The sequence below is a fragment of the Morone saxatilis genome, unplaced genomic scaffold (genome assembly GCF_004916995.1).
Source record: "Morone saxatilis isolate NCDOM2014 unplaced genomic scaffold, NCSU_SB_2.0 Contig24, whole genome shotgun sequence".
In the NCBI taxonomy this organism is placed as follows: Eukaryota; Metazoa; Chordata; class Actinopteri; family Moronidae; genus Morone; species Morone saxatilis.
The window spans coordinates 4,393,521-4,412,022 of record NW_023339807.1 but is presented as its reverse complement, the minus strand read 5'-3'; the positions used below and the strand labels follow the sequence as shown (position 1 = coordinate 4,412,022).

At 42.0% G+C, this 18,502-nt stretch overlaps 2 protein-coding genes across 15 annotated transcripts in view; both read left to right on the top strand.

The window, feature by feature from the left end:
* ubr5 (ubiquitin protein ligase E3 component n-recognin 5) overlaps positions 1-12,685 on the top strand; it is a 30,697-nt gene extending 18,012 nt beyond the window's left edge. For 2 of the 13 annotated variants that reach the window (XM_035672532.1, XM_035672524.1), the window contains 25 exons: positions 49-172; positions 413-524; positions 667-798; positions 1,173-1,205; positions 2,841-3,098; positions 3,196-3,464; positions 3,603-3,814; positions 4,082-4,315; positions 4,631-4,704; positions 4,815-4,987; positions 5,635-5,784; positions 6,149-6,366; positions 6,674-6,794; positions 6,971-7,343; positions 7,529-7,616; positions 7,710-7,854; positions 8,141-8,271; positions 8,505-8,565; positions 9,021-9,202; positions 9,365-9,449; positions 9,566-9,721; positions 10,210-10,323; positions 10,448-10,592; positions 10,730-10,815; positions 11,934-12,146. In XM_035672532.1, coding sequence (XP_035528425.1) covers positions 49-172; positions 413-524; positions 667-798; positions 1,173-1,205; positions 2,841-3,098; positions 3,196-3,464; positions 3,603-3,814; positions 4,082-4,315; positions 4,631-4,704; positions 4,815-4,987; positions 5,635-5,784; positions 6,149-6,366; positions 6,674-6,794; positions 6,971-7,343; positions 7,529-7,616; positions 7,710-7,854; positions 8,141-8,271; positions 8,505-8,565; positions 9,021-9,202; positions 9,365-9,449; positions 9,566-9,721; positions 10,210-10,323; positions 10,448-10,592; positions 10,730-10,815; positions 11,934-12,146 — 3,889 coding nt within the window. Of the gene's footprint in view, positions 1-48; positions 173-412; positions 525-666; positions 799-1,172; positions 1,206-2,840; positions 3,099-3,195; positions 3,465-3,602; positions 3,815-4,081; positions 4,316-4,630; positions 4,705-4,814; positions 4,988-5,634; positions 5,785-6,148; positions 6,367-6,673; positions 6,795-6,970; positions 7,344-7,528; positions 7,617-7,709; positions 7,855-8,140; positions 8,272-8,504; positions 8,566-9,020; positions 9,203-9,364; positions 9,450-9,565; positions 9,722-10,209; positions 10,324-10,447; positions 10,593-10,729; positions 10,816-11,933 lie in introns of all 13 variants that reach the window. The other 11 variants (XM_035672521.1, XM_035672522.1, XM_035672527.1 and 8 more) reach the window with 11 other exon arrangements.
* A 723-nt stretch (positions 12,686-13,408) lies between these two features.
* LOC118336003 (protein LYRIC-like) overlaps positions 13,409-18,502 on the top strand; it is an 8,956-nt gene continuing 3,862 nt past the window's right edge. For both annotated transcript variants that reach the window (XM_035672535.1, XM_035672534.1), the window contains exons 1-6: positions 13,409-14,052; positions 14,311-14,430; positions 15,151-15,232; positions 15,606-15,779; positions 16,202-16,252; positions 16,441-16,554. In XM_035672535.1, the coding sequence (XP_035528428.1) occupies positions 13,723-14,052; positions 14,311-14,430; positions 15,151-15,232; positions 15,606-15,779; positions 16,202-16,252; positions 16,441-16,554 (871 nt within the window). In that variant the 5' untranslated portion in view covers positions 13,409-13,722. The remainder of the gene's footprint in view (positions 14,053-14,310; positions 14,431-15,150; positions 15,233-15,605; positions 15,780-16,201; positions 16,253-16,440; positions 16,555-18,502) is intronic.

Genomic DNA, 18,502 nt, shown 5'->3' with positions numbered 1-18,502 from the left:
TATTCACTAGATATAATGACTTCTGGTCTTGTGCTTCATTTTTTCCAGCTCCAGCCAGACAGCTGCCTCTTATATCATCAGGAACCCCCAGCCTCGGCGCAGCAGCCAGTCTCAGCCTGTCAGAGGAAGAGATGAGGAGCAGGATGACATCGTGTCAGCAGATGTGGAAGAGGTGGGGAGTCTCATTATAAAATCATTAAGGCTGTAATGAACTTTGCATGCAAGTGAATCCGTGCATATTGGTGATGAATTTCAGAGAATGCTTGATGCCACCTAAAGCCCCCTCTGTTATTTACACTGCACTTTTTTACTGAGATTTGTATATTTTTATTTTTTATTTTGGTTTAGTCCTTTTACTGTACAGTTATATAGAGAGTTTTCTATCTTACCCATTTTTCCCCCTCTCTCTTAGGTTGAAGTTGTAGAGGGAGTAGCAGGTGAGGAAGACCATCATGACGACCAAGAGGAACAGGGAGAAGAAAATGCTGAGGCAGAAGGGCAGCACGATGAGCACGATGAGGATGGTGAGACACACCCTACTTTTTTTAGATTGCAAAGGCATTAATGACTTTTGAAGTTGCTCATGTTTTGTTAATAATTACTTTAATCTGAAAACCCCAGCCTACAGGGTGTGAAGCATCTGTTTGTCTTTGTTTCTGCTTTTAGGAAGTGACATGGAGCTGGATCTGCTGGCTGCAGCTGAAACAGAGAGTGACAGTGAAAGTAACCACAGCAATCAGGATAATGCTAGCGGACGCAGGAGTGTCGTCACAGCAGCCACCGCTGGCTCTGAAGCAGGTTGGTCAACAGATGGTTTTTAATCTTTGAATAGATTTTCTTTAAAATCGACTTACTTCATAAAACATTCTCCTTAATTTCTAAGTAGTGTTCCCTTTTGAGTTTTTTTTGTGGAAATGCAGTCACCTGTCTTATTGACCTCCTTAAACTGAATTCTTTCAACATTTTTGTAAGGCTCCAACTGCTTAGTAAATAGAAATTGCATTTCTGTCTGTCTGTATTTTTGTCCTTGAATTACACACTAATTCAGTCCTCACAAAATCATTAGTGCTTGACAGTCAGCATTTTGGATTGTGGGGATTTATGTTTGGAGAGGTAATGATACAGCAGACTAAATGGTCCCTGGCTGAATACCCAATGTATTTCATTTGCAGGCAGTAGGGTGTCCTTGGCATTTCCTATTTTTGGTAGGAGCTCCTCTTTACTTCAATGCATATACAGATGTCAGGGCAAGAGTGAATTTGCAAAGTGCATACACAGTTTCCTGCTGAGAGTTCCTTCAGTTCGTCCTTTCTCACATTTCACTGTTTTTAGCCGCGGTTCCACCCAAAGTACCTGGAACTTTAGGTCCCAGGATCTACTTTTCAGTAGGTTTCTTCAGCTTGTTGTTGACTGTTTCCATTGCTGTCTAAAGACCTGCAAAGATTAGGCAAATTAGTCCACAGACGTCTGAAAATAGATTTTATGTGCGCGACTAAGACCTAGCCAACTTTATCACCCGAATATGACAATTAGCAGAACTAGGCAAAACAGACTGGCTGCCTCTCACTGTAGGTGCAGAGCATGCCAAAGTAATGACTTACGCTATAGATCATCAGTGTGGACATGCGACTGTACTCGGTTGTAGAAAATAAAAGATTTAAGCATATGGCCCGGCCCAGCTACATTGTACCTTTACATGTGCATTTTAGTCAGTCAGTTGTGCAGCCTTGTATAAACAAGTGCTAGCTGTAGTTGTCAACAGGTCAGTGTCTTGTGATGGTACATTACTGACATTTGTTATATTTATTTATTAATTTTCCTTGTTGACAATATGCAGCATTTAAGTGCATAAACTGTTACTGTAAGAGTTGAACAGAACCATTGATCGACTGGTAAATGTTTTTCAAAATAAATGACAAAAGTGTTTTTTTCCTACATTTTTTGTTTTCTCTGCTGTATCGAAAATGTACCAAAACCGAGGTACATACCGAACCGTGAATTTTGTGCACTGTTGCACCCATACAGTCTACACTCCGTACTAACTGTGTTGGATTTGAACTGGCCACCCTCTGGTTCCCAAGCCAAATACCCACAGACTAAGCTACTGCTGCCCCACGACTACAAAGACGAAGAGTTTTCTTTTCTAACGCCATGTCAATGTGTTAAAGCACAATGAACAACAAAACATTTTTTAAAATTGTGGCTGAAACAAAATGATGTAGGTACTCGAGAAAGTGCTAATCCCTGAGCGGGGCCTTTTTGGGAGGTTAAATATGTCCCTGGAACCTTACTTAGACTCTGGTCCTTGCAGTGGAAACTGTTCGCCCAGAGGTTCCGAGTCCCTGTGGAAAGTTCCTGCGGTGGAAACGCGGCTATTGTTTCTGTCATTTTTAACTAATGCTGTCCCTCATCACTCAACTGTAGTCTTGTTCTTTCACCCAAATAACAAACTAATCAACTTGTAGCTTTTCCACATGGTGTGGTGTTTTTTCTCCTTGGTTATCTAAATTTGTCATTTTCTTACTAATTGTTTCATTTCCACTGAGAATATTCAGTACAATTGAGACATTGTTGTTCTTTCTCTTTTTCAATTTAAAAAAAAAAAAAAAAATAATAAATTATGTCAATGTTACTTAGCACAAGTTGACTGTGAGCCTCAGTGTTTTCACCATCATATTAGTGTTGTTTGGCCTTGTAGTGGTGTGATTCACTAACCCGCACTCCTGCTTGGATAAATCTGTGAAAGACAAAAGAAAGGGAGGTGAGATGAATACACCAGCCATTAAAGTGTCTCCTTTATCTTTTTTCCTCATCCCTTATCGTCCTCCTCCTCTCTGAAGGTGCCAGCAGTGTCCCTGCCTTCTTTTCAGAGGATGACTCCCAGTCCAATGACTCCAGCGACTCCGACAGCAGCAGCAGTCAGAGCGACGATGTCGACCAGGAGACATTCCTGTTGGATGAGCCGCTGGAAAGGACAACTAGTGCTTCCCACGCCAACAGTGCAGCACAGGCTCCTCGCTCCATGCAGTGGGCTGTTAGGAACACCCCCAGCCAGAGGGCCACAGGAAGTGCTCCCTCCAGCTCCTCAACACCTGCTGGTCAGTGCAGCTTTGTCTGTGGGATTTTCTTAGAAAATGGCTGTCACAGAAATGGTTATATTAATTTGACCTGTTGTGATCTTTGTCTTTTTCACAGCAAGCTCCACAGGCCTGATATATATAGATCCTACAAACCTGCGTCGCTCCAGTGCTATCAGCTCCAGTGCTGCAGCAGCAGCGGCGGCTCTGGAGGCCAGCAACTCCAGCAGCTATCTAACATCTGCCAGCAGCCTGGCCCGGGCCTACAGCATTGTCATCAGGCAGATCTCAGACCTAATGAGTCTGATTCCCAAGTACAACCATCTCGTCTACTCACAGTACCCTGCTGCTGTAAAGCTCACCTACCAGGATGCAGTAAACCTGCAGGTAAGATGCACTGCTTTCATGCAGCAATCTACATTTTCTGTTAAGAGTTTTTTAAATAATCACTACACAACATTGAATATGTAAAATAAAAAAGATAATCATGATACGGTGTTAAATGTTTGCCGTGTGTTAAACCAGAACTACGTTGAAGAAAAGCTGATTCCCACCTGGAACTGGATGGTGTCCATCATGGATTCGACCGAGGCTCAGTTGCGATATGGCTCAGCCCTGTCATCTGCTGGAGATCCGGGACACCCCAGTCACCCACTCCACGCCTCTCAGCACTCTGCTCGCAGGGAACGCATGACGGCTCGGGAGGAAGCAAGCCTCCGTACCCTGGAAGGACGCAGGTAAACAAAACAAAAACATAACATAACCCAGTTTTTGTAATTCTGCTTTTTTTACATTTACTAGTCTGATCGGTTGATAACTGTGATAATAATACTCACGTTTAACGTCTTGACATGCATAAAATCTAACAATATGATCTGAGACAACTGCAGAAACAAAAAGGCTCTGTCACAATAGCCATGTAACTCCCTATCAAAGTCACATGCATTCACAAAAAAGATTAATTCGTTCTCACTTGTTTTGTATGTATTTTGTATTTGTTCCAGAAGAGCAGCAACCCTGCTGACAGCTCGCCAGGGCATGATGTCAGCGCGGGGCGACTTTCTGAACTACGCCTTATCACTGATGCGCTCCCATAATGATGAGCACTCTGATGTGCTCCCTGTGCTAGACGTTTGCTCACTTAAACATGTGGCCTACGTTTTCCAGGCTCTTATCTACTGGATTAAGGCCATGAACCAGCAGACTACTTTGGACACCCCACAGATGGACAGAAAAAGGTAAAATGAGAGTTTACCGCAGTGGCAGCATAATTGTGTTACCACCAAAAAGAGAGAAAGCCCACTATATCCCTTTATTTAGATTTATGCAATTGTCATTTCTTGAATTTTTGGTTATGGGTTGAAATCACTCGACAGTCGTATAATAGCCACTGAAACAAAACCCTGTTTTCACATCATTTTGTCTATTTTCTTGCTTGACAAAGCAAACAGCAAGAGCGATGGTTGTTAGGGCAATTGATTAACCATTGACAAGATTTTGTTTATCACATGCAACTTTTTTTAACAGTATTTGTTATCCACTTTTATTTGTAGGAATCGAGAGATTTTGGAACTGGGTTTGGACAACGAGGATTCTGAACACGAGAACGATGAGGACACCAATCAAAGTAAGCCAGACAACTAATATTTAATAATAGTCGGTGTAATAAATATCAAATAACTACTTGGTCATAGTAATGTGTGTGGTGATCATTTATTTGTTTCTGCTCAATTTCAGGTTCCACTCTGCAGGACAAAGATGAGGACCCAGTTCCAGCTGAAACGGGTCAGAACCACCCCTTCTTCCGTCGCTCTGACTCCATGACCTTCCTGGGCTGCATCCCACCCAACCCCTTCGATGTTCCCCTGGCTGAGGCCATTCCACTGGCAGACCAGCCCCACCTCCTGCAGGTCAGAATTGCTGCTGTTTGTTTTTTTTCTCCTGAAGATGCATGACCCACAATTTACTTACAGTCAACAGCATGATGCTAAGTATGCAACACCAGTAATGCGATCCAGCTGCAGGGATGGCAACTATGCCGCACTGTGGATTTTCTCCAGCTGACCAAAATTTCTGATCTGCCACAATTTCAACCAATTGTCCGACAGTCTGATCATGTCATCCTTAAGACTGTTTTACAGTGTTAATTACTGCTTGTCAACTCTGATGCTGAAAATTAGTTGTGGGCAACTGATTGTGGGTCAAAATTTAGCTTAATCCATACAGTGTTTGCCCCAAGTCCAAAAGAGTGCAGAGCATCCTCTGCGGTAACAGCTTGACAGTATAACTAGAAAATATCTATAAGTCAGTCTGATCTGTGTTCCTAGCAGTCTTTCTGTTAGCCTTACAGTGACCAGTTTCCATTTGTTGCCCCAAGGACACAGGATAGGTTTTGCTGCTGAGAGCCTGTGTCTTTTCATTGTGGTTTCTTGGTCTCCTGCATGGCACAAACATATTAGACGGAGCATACGGTCTTTAGCTAGGCTGACTTAAGCGTCACCATGATATTATATACTGTCCGAGCGGCTTGACTTTAATTTTGCTTCTTCTCTAACAGCCTAATGCGAGGAAAGAGGATCTGTTCGGTCGTCCCTCTCAGGGCTTGTACTCTTCCTCCTACATGGCAACCAAAGGCCTGGCTGAGGCAAGCATGGACAGGAACTGCCTGGAGGTAAACATGGGCTCCTCTCTACCCTCCCCCTCTCAGGTATACCACCCCTCTTCACTGGACAAACAAGCTGGCAGCTGTGTTCTAATATCCACACATAAACACCATTGAGATGTTGAAGTAACTACACATTCAAATAGAAAACTGGAAAAACTATCCAGGATTCATTATTTCCTCTTCATGATTTCCAATGGTATTTGAGAGCATTGGAAATAATGGACAGCAAGAAATAATGGACATTTTGGATAGTCTTTTTGCTTACACTGTAATTTAAGTGTGGATATTGGAACATAGCCTGTGTTCTGTGTCTGATTTCTATATTTCCATTCTTTCATCATCACACTGTCATCAGCTCAACATCCGTTCACATTATTAATAACTTCTCTGAACCCCACTAAAACAGATCCTGCCCACCAAGATGTCTTACTCGGCCAACCTGAAGAATGTGATGAGTATGGAGACTGGCCAGCGGAGCACTGGGAACCAGTCACTGGCAGAGCAGGAGCTGGAGGCTTCAAAACCAGGCCCTTCCCCCCATGACCTCGCTGCCCAGCTGAAGAGTAGCCTGCTTGCTGAGATTGGCCTCACTGAGAGCGATGGACCTCCTCTCCCATCATTCAGGTACCAAACAAAGCTGTGCTTTGTAATTTTGACTTAGCTAAGGTGGCGGCTGAAAGTTACCCTCAGATATAAGAAAATGTCAGTGCAATAAAATGATTGGTGCCTGTTTTATAGAAAAATGACAACTTGTACATATAGGCTTAAAAGAGAGTTAACATTGTCTGAGAGAGGATTATATGATGTAGATCATAGCCTAATCCTAAACATAAGATGTTTTAATATACTATACATTTGATGATGATGATTATGATGAAGAAATAAATTTACAGCATCAAATTCTGTGCCCCTCTCTCCTTTGTCTGCCCAGACCTCACTGTAGTTTCATGGGGATGATGATCTCACATGACATGTTACTAGGCCGCTGGCGTCTATCATTGGAGCTCTTCGGCCGTGTCTTCATGGAGGATGTTGGAGCTGAGCCCGGATCGGTACATTTTTATCTGACTATACATTTACAATTAACAAAGTAGCAATTGTTTTCGATGGATAGAGCTGCAGACTAGTAAAAAATCTTATTAAAAGCTAATATCAAAAATATTTTGGGGTTATGGTGGCCTAGATGTTAAAGAGCTGGCTCATAATTTTGTCTTTCTGTTTATTCCAGATCCTTACAGAGTTAGGTGGCTTCGAGGTAAAGGAATCCAAGTTCCGTCGGGAGATGGAGAAGCTGAGGAACCTGCAGTCCCGTGACCTGGCCCTGGAGGTGGATCGGGATCGAGACCAGCTAATACAGCAGACCATGCGTCAGCTGAATACGCACTTTGGCAGGCGCTGCACAACCACACCAATGGCTGTGCACCGGGTGAAGGTCACCTTTAAAGATGAGCCGGGCGAGGGCAGCGGCGTGGCTCGCAGCTTCTACACGGCCATCGCCCTGGCCCTCCTCTCCAACGATAAGCTGCCCAATCTAGACTGTGTTCAGAGTGTCAGCAAGGGCATGCAGGCCAGCAGTACGTGTCATCACGATTACAATTCAAGTATGACAATACATAGAAACTATACTGTATTAATGAACTTGATCATCATTGTTACATTCAATTGTACTTTTGTGATGCTTAAAGCAGTTATCTCATGAGTTAAGACATTTCTTTTTACCTAAGAAAAATGCAACACTTACAGGTGAACTTGTTTTTCTTCAATGTGTGTTTGTGTCTGTCTGTAGATCTAATGCAGCGCTTGAGAAACAGAGATCGGGAAAGAGAGAGGAGAAGTGGAGGGCTTCGAGCAGGATCTCGGAGAGACCGAGACAGGTAAACAACTTAATACATATCTTCCCCTTTCATAATAAACAAAGGTTTGTGCTGTGTGAGTGTGAGACAAACCTGTGTCTTTGTGTTCCACAGAGACTCAAGGAGGCAGCTGTCCATAGACACCAGACCTTTCAGGCCTTCATCAGAGGGAAATCCCAGTGATGAGCCTGACCCCCTGCCCGCACACAGACAAGCCTTGGGTGAAAGGCTCTACCCACGTGTTCACGCAATGCAACCGGTAATAAGTCATCTGCATCCGTCAAAGCTCTGTGTTACCAGAACAGATACTTATCAGTTTAAGAACAGGTCAACATAGCTTGACTACTACCAGACTTGCATGAAAGTGGGCTGGCACATTCAGACAGTAAAATAAAGAAATCCATTGAGTTTGGAGAACACATGATCTTTACTTTGCTGTCGCCAAGCCCCCATCAATTTTCAAATGAGTGGAAACATACTTTGACTACTGTAATGTGATGATTTCCTTCACTGTACTTAGACCAGCTGTGTGTTTGTCTCGTCAGGCGTTTGCCAGTAAAATCACAGGCATGTTGCTGGAGCTGTCCCCTGCCCAGCTGCTGCTGCTGCTGGCTAGTGAGGATTCTCTCCGAGCCAGGGTGGAGGAGGCCATGGAGCTTCTCATTGCACACGGAAGGTATCATAACCTAATAGTGACCATTTCCACCATAGTGAAAGACATATTGTCCTGCTTTGTGTCAGTAGCACTAATGTGTTGTATTGACATGCATAAAATCTAACTATGATCTGAGACAACTGCAGAAACAAAAAGGCTCTGTCCAACTGTAAATTATATCAAAATGAAATTGCTGATGAATTCCCTTGCATCCATTAAACTAACTATAAACCCTTTGTCTCTGTCTCCTCCAGGGAAAATGGTGCTGACAGCATATTGGACCTGGGTCTTCTGGAGGCGCCAGAGAAAGCACAAGTAAACTCAACATCTCTGTTTCCCCTCTATAGTATCCTAACATGTGGTTTCAGGTTATCAGGTTATCAGCTGGGTCTTACAAATCCAATAATCTGTATTTTAGATCCTAAAATGTCTTAAATTGGATTTTGACAGGTCTTAAAGATGTATGGATTAATGAAGTTAACGTATAAAGTGGCATTTTTAGTCTTAATTGTGTTTTGGGGAAAATTTGTATTGATCATGCTGGAACTACAAAACGAAACCGACATGGAATCATTACCGATTTTGTCCTTCATATCCTTTGTACTTTTTTTTTTGCCAGTATGGACATAAAAGTGCATTCACAATGCTCTTAAAAGGTCATAAGTTTAAACTGAAACCCTGTGTTAAGTATAATAGTAAAACTTGCCTTCTGAACAGCCAGTTTAGCCTCACTTAACAGTCCTCCCCTCCTCCCCGTTGTGTGCTTGTAGCAGCAGGAAAACCGTAAGCGTCATGGCTCAACCCGCAGCGTGGTTGACATGGAGCTGGACGACCCAGATGACGGGGACGACAACGCTCCTCTCTTTTACCAGCCTGGCAAACGAGGCTTCTATTCCCCTCGGCCCGGCAAGAATACAGAGGCCAGACTGAACTGCTTCCGTAACATTGGCAGGTAATGAATTGTCGTCTTGTTTGGTCGCACAGTGAAGAGAATTATACTTTATAATAGTTTGTTAGGATAGAAACTGGAGTTTACCAAAATCTTCAGAAGAGAAATGAGTCACATCTTTTAACAAAGTAGGAAGCAATACATTTAATGTTATTTTCTTCGCAGAATATTGGGGTTATGTCTGCTTCAGAATGAACTCTGTCCAATCACGTTGAACAGACATGTCATCAAAGTGCTGCTCGGGAGGAAGGTAGGAGAAAATATGCTAATGATGTATTCTGACACCTACATTGAGACCCTGCCACATCCCGTTTTTGCTGATCAGAATGAAGTTACTAAATCTTTGTATCATCTTTGTTACTGCAGGTGAACTGGCATGATTTTGCATTCTTTGACCCGGTCATGTATGAGAGCCTGCGGCAACTGATCCGCCATTCTCAGGCTGGTGAAGCAGATGCAGTGTTTGCTGCCATGGACCTGGCCTTTGCTATTGACCTCTGCAAAGAGGAAGGGGCCGGACAGGTAAAAGACTACACAGTCATTGTGTCAGTGGAGATAATAACACTGGATGCTAACAGATGCTTGCTTATCTTGTGTTGTTTAGACTAAAAATAGCACTACATCTTTATTAAAAAGAAAAGGGGTGCAATAACCAGGGCTTGTTGCTAGAGGCATTGGTGGAGGAGCAATCATTTGCAGGAATTTCACACAAATAAATGCACCCACAAAAAAACCTCAGCACATCTCAAGGAACCTTAACCTGTCCTCATTCAGTGTATCCTCATCCAAAATATGAATATCTTTAATCAGCTGTTTGACATGTTGTTCTGTTATATACATTACATTAGTTATATACATTACTTGCATCATAGCTTGAGGTTCAGCTTTTGAAAGCAGAATCTGAATACTCTCAAACCCATAGTGCAAAGATGCATGACAAAGATGTACTCTGGAATATGTTTATGCTGTAAACAAAGTGTTTGTTAATGGCCTTGATCTCCTTGGTTCAGGTGGAGCTTTTGTCTGGTGGGGTCAACATGCCAGTAACTCCCCTCAACGTGTATGAGTACGTGAGGAAGTACGCCGAGCACAGAATGCTGGTGGTGGCAGAGCAGCCTCTTCATGTAAGTCAACACTTTTAAAAAATGTATTCTGAAATATTCAGCATTTTATCAAAGCTTATCTCAAAATGTAAGTAGTAAATGTAAGTTCTCACACCAAGTATGACGTGTGTCTGTCCTTCCAAAGGCAATGAGGAAGGGTTTGCTGGATGTACTCCCTAAGAACGCCCTGGAGGACCTGACGGCCGAGGACTTCAGGCTGCTGGTCAACGGCTGTGGAGAAGTCAATGTCCAGATGCTCATTAGCTTCACTTCCTTCAACGATGAATCTGGTATGTTTTTCTGACTGGATCCTCTCTGCTCTGTGTATGATTCTGTCTGTTTTCCTGTCTTATCTGTTTCCTGCATTCATTCAGAATGGCATTTTTGCTGTAACATAGTAAGCAAAGACTTGTACTTCCTCCAACAGGGGAAAATGCAGACAAACTCTTGCAGTTTAAACGCTGGTTTTGGTCCATAGTGGAGAAGATGAGCATGACTGAGAGGCAAGATCTGGTAAGTCTCATCATAATTATCACCAGGGCTCCCAGCAATTCAGTGCTTAGCATTGACGATAATTACATGAGGTAAATCAGAGGTTTTCAGACTTTTTGTCAACGCACCATTTGGGTACCACTGAGGTACATAACTTGAGGCTCAGAAAACATCCGTCAGGTCCCCATGCTGAGGATCGATCTGAACAAAGGGTTTTGGCTAGCACAGTCAGTCTTAATCCCTTCTTAAAACACTTTTTTGTTGGACAATTAGAATGTTTTTTTCTTTATTGCACGTCTTTCATTTTTAGCCCTGCTTGCAGAAGTACAAGGCTAAAATCGTGCCTTTGTCACATGTTGGTTAGTGAGTCAGTTCTAACTGCATCAGTCCGGTTTGTGGGCTTGAGGGGCCAGTAGCAGGGCTTTAAGACTTTTACCCTTTTAAGTCTAGGATTGTTATGCTGGCAACAGGTTATTGCACAATGGCCTTACACAGGACTTGGACTACACTCTGTAATGGTTGTACCTGCTGTAGTTGTGCATTTAAAATGTAAGAATAAGACCAATACAGGAGCAGTCAGATATTGTTCAGTAAAGTTCAGCTCTCTTTTTCTCAGTCTTTCCTCTGCTTGTTCTGTTTGTCTTCTTTGCCCTTGGTATCACCTACATATATTGTGTGAGTGGTAAAGAATAGGGATATGAATTAACTGAAACGCTGTGCTACAACCTTATTTTTATGTATGTGCCAGTAAAACCTATTCCAAAAATCCCTTTAAGAAGTATCGGAGCAGGAGCAACAGCCTTGTACAGAGCCACAGCATTGTTTAAATCCCATTTCTGTTTTGATTTAAGGGCAACTGAAGTGGCAGTTATATCCTGTGGAAACGAGCCTTAAGTCTCTAATTTCATTGTTAGACATAAAGTGATACTCGTAACCAGCACAACAAACGCCAAGGAGGAAGAACGTATTCAATTATATCATTTGTTCAAGGCCTCTCTCTCATGTTGCCTATTTTTTTTTTTTTAACTCTTTATCCCAGAACACAAACACTGTAACTGTTGGAATAGTTTTATTTTACCAAGACAAAATACAGGGGTCATTAGATGGAAATGTGAGTAATGATTTTCCTTGTCCCTCAGGTGTACTTCTGGACTTCCAGCCCTTCTTTGCCAGCCAGCGAAGAGGGCTTCCAGCCGATGCCCTCCATCACCATCCGGCCTCCCGACGACCAGCACCTCCCCACCGCCAATACCTGCATCTCACGTCTTTACGTGCCACTCTATTCTTCAAAACAAATACTCAAACAGAAACTCCTGCTAGCCATTAAGACCAAGAATTTTGGTTTTGTGTAGAGGTTCGACAGAAAAGAGTTTAAAAAAAGGAAAAAAATAAAAACATGTTTACTGTTGTGTAATATTTACCTAGCTCCATTTTTGTAGATTTATTTTTTGTCTATACAATTTTATGAAATTCGACATACTGTCGCTATCTCCCCAGGCGGTAATATTTGTTTGTGTTGTGAACACAAACAGCTTGTTATTTTTATTTCAATTTTTATTGTTTTTTTCTTTTTGTGTTAATGAAGAAGAGGTATACAGTCCAGAACATTCCTGCATTGGCACTGTAAAATATAAAGCCCACAGCCCTGCTCTATTGGCTTAAACCTTTGCTTCCCAGGAATGTGGTTTGACAGAAGGCTGTCTGCCGAAACCCAGCCAAAGATGACAGCAGTAGAAGTATTTAAAAGAAGAAAAGAAGACACACTGTGATTATAAGTTTTTTCCTTCCCTAGAAAAGTACTATCACTGACAGTTCACTGCTGCCTTTGTGGAAAGTCCTCTTTTTCTTGTACAGGGGGAGTAGGGAATTTCAAAATAAACTTGGATGCAAATAAGTTGTCCGCTCGTGATTTTGTTTGTATTTTTCAGTGTTTTACAGCAGTAATTAAAGTTATATTGGTGTGAGAGGAGGCTCTGCTTACCTGTGACACAGTTTTGACCTGCTACACATCTGATAGGGCTATTTACTTTTTTTGTTGTTGCGTTGTCTAAATAAAACAATACAAAGATAAATCTGCAACTAATATAATTTGACAGAATACCTCAGAAACCATCACGTTTTTGTGGGACTTACATTTTTTGAACGGAGTTTTTTGGCCAATCAGTATGGGATACAGTAGTCCCGCCCATTTCATTGGAGCGTTGCCTTCGAATGGCTTTGTGAAAAAAGGAATTTTGTGAACCCAATTAAGTTACCTGGGAAAGTCACATTATGACACCCGGACATGTTATTTATGGGGCACGTAATACATAACTTACTTAAAAAAAGAACAAAGAGGCTGTCGAAAACTGTTAGCAAATATGATATAACAAAAGTTGCCAAAAAACAAACTATCTGAATGTAATTCCTTGATCATAATCCTCTTCAGTCTGCCACTTAAACACATAGTAAATATGTTAATATATCTACAATGCTTTAGTTTAAATGTACTTTTGGGGGGCATTTTTCACAAGCTGCTCCATTAAACGGTTCCGATTCACAAAGTGGAGACTCCAGTTTACAAGCAACAGTGAATGCAGCACGTCTCCTCCAGTCAGAACGGAGCCATATGAGGTGAACCTGCTCCACTGGCGGCCACAGTGGACGCGTTGTGGTGGTCAGCCAGCGGTGCTGTAGTGTCCTACGATGATAGCAGCTAGCTTCATGGCTAGTTAGCTAACCTAGAGTGTCAGCGCAGACTTTACAAGATTTAGCTGGCTGTCTGTCTGGCTGGCTAGGCCGATGTTGCTGGCGGCGGAGGGGATGAATTTAATGTCTTCCATCATGTCCAAGTCGTTGCGTTATTTTTAGCTAGCACTGCAGGCTAGCGCGGCTAATAGCGGCGAGCAAAGCGTGACTAATCGGTCTGTAGTTTGATAAACAATAGGGATGGAGCAGTGGCAGGACGCGGCCTCTCAGCAGCTCAAGCTGCTTACACACCGTCTCAATGAACTGCTGTCCAAAGGCCTGGGACTGCTGCGGTCCGAGCTCGGCGTGGATTTGGGACTGAAGCCGGAGCTTATTCCGCCATGGGTGATCCTCTTAGCGGCATGTACCGGGCTGGTGCTGATGGTCGCTCTGTGGGCCTCAACCTGCCGGGCTGTCTTCAAGAAGCGACCCGCTATAAGCCCTGTGGACGACGGGATTGAAGTGAAGCGGGGTGTCAGTAAACCTGTCAAATCAGAGGAACCGAAGAAAAAGAAGAAGAAGGCAGAAAAGGCACGTAGTAAAAAAAAAATGAGCCTGTCTACTCCCTTTCCTAACTCTGTAGCCTTTCTGTTAGCAATGCTAGCTGTCAAGCTAGCACCAAAGTGACAGTTGAATCTCATGTCATTGCTAAAATCCTAGCTAGCTTCAGGCTAGTGTCCGAGCTGTCCGTGATAGCTTTGGGCGGTGTTAATTATTGATTGCTTGACAGGGACATTGGTGAGAATTATCATGGCCGTCTACATTTATTTCTCCACATGTGCCTTCTAGAAAGCTCAGTCAAACGGGAGAGCTGTTGCTGAACCACAGGAAGAAGCCATAGTGTCGGAAGAGATAGTGCCACATCACCAGCCGCCCCCACCAGAAGTCAAGGCTGAAAAGGTTGCAGAGGTAATTTGCTGAGCTGTACCAAAGATACATGACAAAACACACACACTCCAGAACATGATGTGAACATCTTGGATTTGTCCAGTGTGATTGATGCACATGTTTATATAAATGTTTGCACTTGGTTACTACTGCTTGTAAGTCTCTTAATTAGCTTTTGGTTCCTCTTCAATGAGAAGCAGTTGAGAAAACACCACGTTTTCTTGCTGTCACCCTGCAATGATGCAACCAGACCAGCTGCCAGGGTTAGGTTACAGTTTTTAACTTGCAGTTGCAGCAAAATCCTGGAGGATGGCTCCTGGCTGTAGGACAGTACAAGGGGGCTGCCTTTCATCTAATGCCACCTTCTGAATACCACGAAATAACAGAAACAGGTCCTAAGGGTGCTGGAGTCAGAAGCTGTCATTCTGCATGCACCAATAGATGGAAATAGTGCTTACAAAAAGGGCTTGTAACAGATTTAGGGAGTCTTGGACAGTGGATGTAGTTTCACTTATAAATAGACGTGGCTTGAGCATGCTGATTTGATCGAGTGTCCGTGGTTCAGTCAGCATGCCAGGTTGCTGTTCCTGGACGTGAAATCATATGTGCTGCATAGTATCTCCACTGCAGCCCTTCCCTTGTTTCTTTGAACCCATTCTCACCATCCCAGATTGAATTATTTTCAGTTTTTTGTCACTGGCTTTTTTTTCTACTTCATGCCCACTATTTCTCTTCCTCCAGGTAAAGAAGTCAAAGAAGAAGGCCAAACAGGCTGTAAAGGAGACCAAGACAGTGAGTGCAGATGGCAAAGAACCAGAAGAAGGTGAAATATAATGAATAATATAATTACTATTTTTTTGGTTCAAAGTGATGTCTGGTTATTTGAGGCCTGTTTTTGTTTGTATTATTTATTTATTTTTCTTATGAAGCCACCATTTTCAGTAACCAGGCCATTGCAGCACACTGGGAATGACTAACTTCTGTGCTGTTTATTTAATGAATTTGAATGTGGCCTTGGTTGAATGAATGAAAGACTCAGACTTTCTCTGAAAAATATAATTGGCGTGTATCTGAACAGTCTCTACATCTATTCCTTTATCCTGCTTAATCCATACCATGTTTCCTCACTAATCCCATAATGAACCCTTGCCGTTTTTTTCAACTAATTCCGAACTCCTCTCAATGTTACTTTTCAGGCACATGGGAGACCAAGGTCAGCAACAAGGAGAAGCGTGAGCAACGCAAGAAGGACAAGAGTTCCAGCGATGGCTCAGCCAGTCCTGGAGGAGGGGACACACCCGTGAGCACCCCCCCAGAGCAGAACAAGGTCTCTGCAGCCCCTGCACCTCCTGGCCAAAAGAAGAAAAAAGGTGGCGTAACTCTTAAAGCCCATGTATATTTAATTTGGTTGTGATTTTGCTTCTTTTAAAAAGTGTTTCAAAATTGAGATGAGGCTAGGAGTTTTGCAACAGTGTTTTTTTACTTGTTCACACTGACACAGAGCACTAACCCTCCAGGCCATCTTGGATAAACAGCCTAATTTGGCACCAAGAGAGAGATATTTCTGTCTGTTGTTCTGTATAGGCTGTTGTTGCGTTGGGTTGGTCTCTTGTTGACAGGGTGGACTATAAATAGAGGCTTTAGAGGAATTGAATTGAGTCTCGAGTGAGTTTTCCCTGAAGTGTGGGAGCTCAAGTGTTAGTGTGGACTCCCTTCACTAATAGGCTTTCATGGAGGGTGTGCTTGACACATATTGACCTTTTTTTACCTTTTATCCCCCCTTTCTTTTCAGGAGAATCCACAAAAGTGAAGGCAGAGAAGGTTGAGGCTGTTGTACCTCAAGGTAATTATCAGCAGAAAATGCTTCACCCATTGACTGATTATTACCAGTTCAGAAAGACACCCCAAGCACTGATCTCTCGCCTGTGCATAAGATCACATGGCTCACTGGGAACCCCTGTATTAGATGTGTCTCCAACCTGATCTGCATTTATTCTGGCTGAGTATCAAGTGTTTCTCTCTTGGTATTAGTTAACAACAGCGAGGTTGCTGCCGGTGTGACTGACATGCCTGTAAAGGTTCCTGCTCGCAGCGTCGCTCCAAAGATGGGCCCCTGGTCAATGGACAGGAGAGAACCACTTGATGGTAAAAATGTTTTATCTCTACTATTTAACTGCTGGGTTGTTGAACCATACATGTGTTGGTGTAATGCTTCAAAGCTTTATAGCATTTCATGAAGCAGTTAATGCCTGCCAGCCTGTGTAATATCTGCAGTGTCAGAGGTAGTGATGCACCGATTGATAAGCTGGATTGGTATTGATGCTGATGCCAACATTATTAAAGGGATCAGTTGCCTGTGGATGTGAGCGATCCACATTAAAGTCTGTTTCTTTATCACAGTTGTAGTAAAACTGTCAGAAGTCTTTCTGAAAAGCATTGTAAAACAATTTATCTACTTATCTGAGGTTTAAAGTTCATTCGTGACCTTTAGAAACAGCAGTTGAGAGAACAATCTCAGCACAAGGCTCATTTAGGAGCTATTCTTGAGCTTTTGATCATATCACTTGATCTTCATCTCCAAAATCGAAGACAGCGGGAGCGAAAGCTTCAGAAAAGCTGCTAAATGGACCAAGTGGGGAGACAGATATCTACTTAAATTGCAGAAGTGAGGTAGAGTATAATGGCAGCCTCATGTTACACTGCACATAAAGAATGAGTCAAATCAGTTCGGCACAAAAAGCTACACAGATTGTAAAGAGAAAAAAGAAGTCTTCTGTTTTGGTAGCAGAATCAGTAACTGGGGAGAAAATGAGTGGTGAGTCATTATTTAGAGGTTTTCTTTAAGTAAATTATGTTAAATTCAAATTAGCTTTTGAAGAACTCAGACTATTAGAGCTGCAACAATTACTGGATTATTTCAGTTGTTCTCAAACTTTTTTTACAATAAGGTACACCTTTGAAATATTTTTGCAGCCAAGTACCCCCTGATCAGCAAAAAACATTTTTGTTCGATTAAAAAGAAATCCTGTATAAAGAGGTACAATGCAGCACATCCTTGTGACTGAAAAACACAAATGTTTAGAATCATTAAATTCATGGCAAACTATTTATTTGTCATCATGCAGTGACTCTAAGACCAGCACTGTCTTTTCAGTTGGACTTTTTAATAACACAGGCGTATGCTTCGCTGAGGATCTTTGTCATTCTCTGGCAGTAAGGCTGCTGCTTTTTCCAGACGTTTATTGCAGTTGACATTTTACAGCAATTAATAATTGGATTAAGAAATAGGAATATTGAATTTAAGATTTGGTACATCAAACATAATTTCTTTTATTGGACTTTTATTGGATTATTATGTTAGGAATTATGGATGACTTATATTGTTTAAATTAAAACTAAAAAAGAAATAGAAAACCTGTAACACTCCAAAGTACCCATAATGGTTCATACCCCAGTTTGAGAAACACTGGATTAGTTATTTAATAGAAAATGAATCTGCAAATATATTAGTAACCAAATAACACTTTCTTTTTAGTATCGGTTCCTGCTTCAGCAGGATAATCAACTGACCGTCGGTTTGGACTAATAAAACTGGCTTTCACAATATCAGATTTTCACTTCACGATTATTGTGGCCAAATGAATCACTATAAGATTTATTATCGCAATATCTATTGAAAATTGAAAAAATAAATTAAGTGACATTTTATAGATTAAACTATTAATCGAGAAAATAATCATCAGATTGATCAATAATGAAAATAATGGTTAGTTGCAGCCCTATACATAACAAAAAAAGCAGTTTATTCATTCTTTGGTGGTTAGTCATTCTGCCCTGACATTAAGCAATGTTTATAGATGACACAATGAACCGTGAACCTTCACCCATCACACCACCTCTGCAGGACTGCTTTAACTGTTGAGACTTTGTGTCTGATACTGCGTTTGATTCTTGAATAGTATGTGAATGTTAGAAGAAATGCGAGTTTTAGCTGCTAAGATTTAGAAATTAAAATGTTCCAAAGTTTTCAGGCGATCATTTGCATAAAGTTAGCAGAGAGCTACAGGAATTTCTACTCAAGGTCAACATGTAG